This window comes from Alosa pseudoharengus, unplaced genomic scaffold (assembly GCF_046254945.1).
Source record: "Alosa pseudoharengus isolate Yale_2024_CS ecotype anadromous, Long Island Sound unplaced genomic scaffold, YU_APseudo_1.1 YU_APseudo_1.1_scf_22, whole genome shotgun sequence".
In the NCBI taxonomy this organism is placed as follows: domain Eukaryota; kingdom Metazoa; phylum Chordata; class Actinopteri; order Clupeiformes; family Clupeidae; genus Alosa; species Alosa pseudoharengus.
In genome coordinates this window covers 1,490,382-1,494,275 of record NW_027468680.1, presented here as the reverse complement: position 1 = coordinate 1,494,275, position 3,894 = coordinate 1,490,382, and the positions used below count along the sequence as shown (strand labels likewise).

Below are 3,894 nucleotides of genomic sequence, written 5' to 3'. Positions count from 1 at the left end.
GTGTGTGTTGAGGAGGGGAATGTGTGTGTGTGTTAAGGAGGGACGTGTGTGTGTGTGTGTGTTAAGGAGGGGAGTGTGTGTGTGTGTGTTGGAGAGGGAGTGTGTGTGTATGTTGGGCAGGAGCAAGAAATAAACAGTCGGGGAGGGGAGTGAGTGTGTATGTGTGTGTTGGGGAGGGGGAATGAGTGTGTGTGTGTGTGTTGGGGAGGGGGGGGGGGGGAGCTGACGGGAGATGGTAGTCCCATCACTGTAGACCTAATTTTAGTTTACCATGTCGTTGCCATGACACCTCTAAGGGGTTGAGGGGTGGGGGAGGGGATGTGTTTGTTTACATATGATGTATCAATAAACAAAAGAAATTAAGAAATACACCCTGTGTGTCTTGTGTGTGTGTGTAGGTAACCATGGGGACATGAAGCATAATTACACCCCCATCTAATTTAGGCGTGCATGCATGTGTGAAGTAAACTAAAGCACAGCCAGTTTTAATACAACAGCATTCATTTCACCTGTCTGTGTGCATGTTCATGAATGGCTTCCTCAGGGCTGATGGAGGTGTGTGTGTGTCCAGTGAGATATTACGGCATCTTTTAGGCCAGGGCAGGAGAACAAGCCTTAAGGTTAATTGGTCACAGCAACAGTGAGATCTGCCCCAGACGATTACGAACTTCCTGACTCCCATCTCTGTCCAAATCTCTGGTCAGATCACAAGCTGCAACTTGGCTGGATGATTCTGGAGATGTTAATCTCAAATAATGTGTATCTCTAGATGTAATAATACATTCCCACACAGATTTTCTGTTTATAGGGGATGACACAGGGAGAGGCAAAGTCTAAAACTGGAAATCTCTGCCACTCGGAGTCATTATCCTACCTGGACAACCCCAAAACACGGTGTATAGTAGCCTATACACGATGGCACAGGAGACTCTTATTTTGGCTACATTCTTCCTATAGCATTACAAACCGGAAATACAAAAAAACAATAACATTGAGCGAAGCCACTGTCGCGATCACGTTTATTCCAGAGACAGGTGTGATCCAGAGGCTAGACTTCACGGAATCCAAATAATAGTGAAGGTTATAATTCGACTACGTGACATCTTGAAAGCTTGTCCGTCGATCTCACGGGATCCTGCCTTGGCTCGCGAGTCTCGCTGCGGGTGAAGAGAGAATGGCGAATTACCGAACGTTCCACTCACAGCTCACGAGTATCATGGAGACGCTGACTCGCGCGGCTGTGGCGGAGATATGCGAGCTCGTGGATGACGGTTATGCTGTACTGCACTTAGAGATCTCGCGCCACCAGAAGGAGAACGAGGAGCTGCGGCAAAAGCTGCAGCTGATTGAGAGCATCATCGCGCGCGGCGCCGGTGGAGGACCAGCGACAGAGAAAACCGTCGCTGCGCGTGACACTCGTGGCCTTGATGGGCTGGGGCGCGAGACGCGCGGGAAGCTAGTGATGGTGGAAGAGTGTATGGTATGAAACTTCCACAGCTAAAAACTACACTAACACACACACACTCTCAGAGAGGCTGTCCATTTGTTTTAACTTTATGCTTGGACCATTAGGTTGTGAATGATATTGATTGGTTGTGGATGCTTCTTTCAGTCACGTGACGTGGAAGAGAGCCAGCCAATCACTGTACAGGTTAAACAGGAAGAACCGGAACTGCATGGAACAGGTGTGTTAATTCACTACAAAACACACACACACACACTTGTGGAACAGGTATATATTAATTAATCGCAGAACACACATTGTCCCAGACCAGAGTTCATACACCATAGACACATCAAATACATACAAACAAATACCCATCATACAACAGTGACACATGCACATACAGACACACAGATTAAGCCTGCATGTGTGTGTATTTATTTGTGTATTTATTTGTGTGTGTGTGCAGGTGCAGGCGAACATGGAGAAGGGGTTGATGTTACCCAGGATTCTTTGGGTGAAGACGTGGAGGAGGTGCCCACTGACATGGCAACTCCGAGAGCTCTGAGTGGCACACACACACACACCCATGCAGACAGCCTGGACACACACACACACACACATGCAGACAGCCTGGACACACACACACACACACATGCAGACAGCCTGGACACACACACACACACCCACTCTGCTCTAGAACTGTCCTCGGCCATTCTGCTAGAGAGTGATGAGGAGAATACACTGGCCGACACTCTGGACTCACACACACACTCCGACGCACACACACACTCCGACGCACACACAGACTCGGACACACACACCCAGTCGGACGCCTTCTCGGACATACAACACACTCCTTCTGACCCGCAGGTGGACGCACAGCTGGACACACACGCCCAGGCGCTGTCCTTCCTGGACAGAGTGTGTGTGAAGCGTGAGGGCGGGGCGGCCGGAGTGTGTGAGTTGGTGGCGGACTGGCGCTCACGCTCGGCCAACGCACGACCCGCCCTCACGCACACACACACACACACACACACCCTCTCACACACACACACGGGCCTCTCACACACACACACGGGCCTCTCACACACACACGGCCTCCCCTCCTCCGGCGGCCTCTCACACACACACTCTGCCCTCTTCAGCCTGCTTCCCCGCGCACACACACACACGCGCGGTGAGGCGCTCACACACACACACACACGCTCGGGAGGCGGCGGGTGCAAGCGTAGCTTCATCTGCGCGTTCTGCGGTAAGAGCTTCACGACGGCGCAGAGTCTGGACACACACACGCGCATCCACACGGGCGAGCGACCGTTCCGCTGCGGGCAGTGCGGCAAGCGCTTCACACAGTCGGGTCACCTGACCGCCCACCAGACCGTCCACACGGGTGAGCGGCCGCACCCCTGCGTGCACTGCTCCAAGCGCTTCGCCGGGAAACAGTACCTGCGCATACACATGAGGAAGCACCACCCCGAGCAGCAACACACATAACACACACACACATAACACACTAGGGGTGTAATGGTACACAGAAGTCACGGTTGGGTTCATACCTCGGTTCGGACATCACGGTTCGGTACGAGTTCGGTACAATGGAGGGAAAAGCAAAATAAAAATGCAGAAAGCTATTTTTTTTTTTTTATTGTGCATGTCTCAGGCTGTACCATCTAGTGTCATACAGTCTCTTCCCTGAGCTATCTGCAACAGCCTGAAGTGTGTAAGATGTAGGCTAAACAGTACTATAAGTACCCAGACTCCATCTGTAACTTGTAAACAAAATAAGACCATCAGCTATAAAACTGAAAATAGGCCTACAGCATCTCTTATTTCTGAAAGTGCAAATTACATAGAATAATGAAATTAAAAATCCACTTAAGCAAGACATCCGTGTTTAGTTGTATATGGAAGGGTCTACAATTTGCCTCAATATTTGTCAGTGTGTGTACAGTAATAATCTACTAACTGTGAAAATATCACACTATTTTGCCTTCTTTTAAAAAAACGAAATTGCTCCTTTCATTTCATAAACAGACTACAACTAGAAGTCACGTGACTGCCCTTCGACGTTAACTCACCGTAGCACGGTTTGTTTATTAGCCTGGTTAGCATTGACACTTTCTTTTACTGTCTATGCAGTTAACACTACCAGCTCCTCATGTGAGAAGTTACAAGTTACCCCAACATAAAGGTAATTACCACGCGATTTACATAGCTTTCTGTCATTCTGAAATCGTTTAATTTAAGCCATAGGTTTTGGCCCTATTTGTATGTGTAGCCTATCCAAAGGCTGGTGAAGCGCAGGGGAAGTTTTTTCTTCTTCTCTCGTTTCAGTGATTGGTAGCCTACATCATCTGGGTGATGGCTTCGAATATGTGTAGCATGTTCGATATTTCCACTCACATACCCAACAACTGCTGAAGAACGCCGCCAACACTCTCTCGCCT

At 49.2% G+C, this 3,894-nt stretch overlaps 1 protein-coding gene across 1 annotated transcript; it reads left to right on the top strand.

The window, feature by feature from the left end:
• The first annotated feature begins 996 nt into the window (after positions 1-996).
• LOC143139486 (uncharacterized) lies at positions 997-2,941 on the top strand. Its single transcript, XM_076300072.1, has 3 exons — positions 997-1,480; positions 1,613-1,685; positions 1,914-2,941. The coding sequence occupies exons 1-3, from the start codon at positions 1,175-1,177 to the stop codon at positions 2,939-2,941; spliced, it is 1,407 nt and encodes a 468-aa protein (XP_076156187.1). The 5' UTR covers positions 997-1,174.
• Positions 2,942-3,894: the final 953 nt, after the last annotated feature.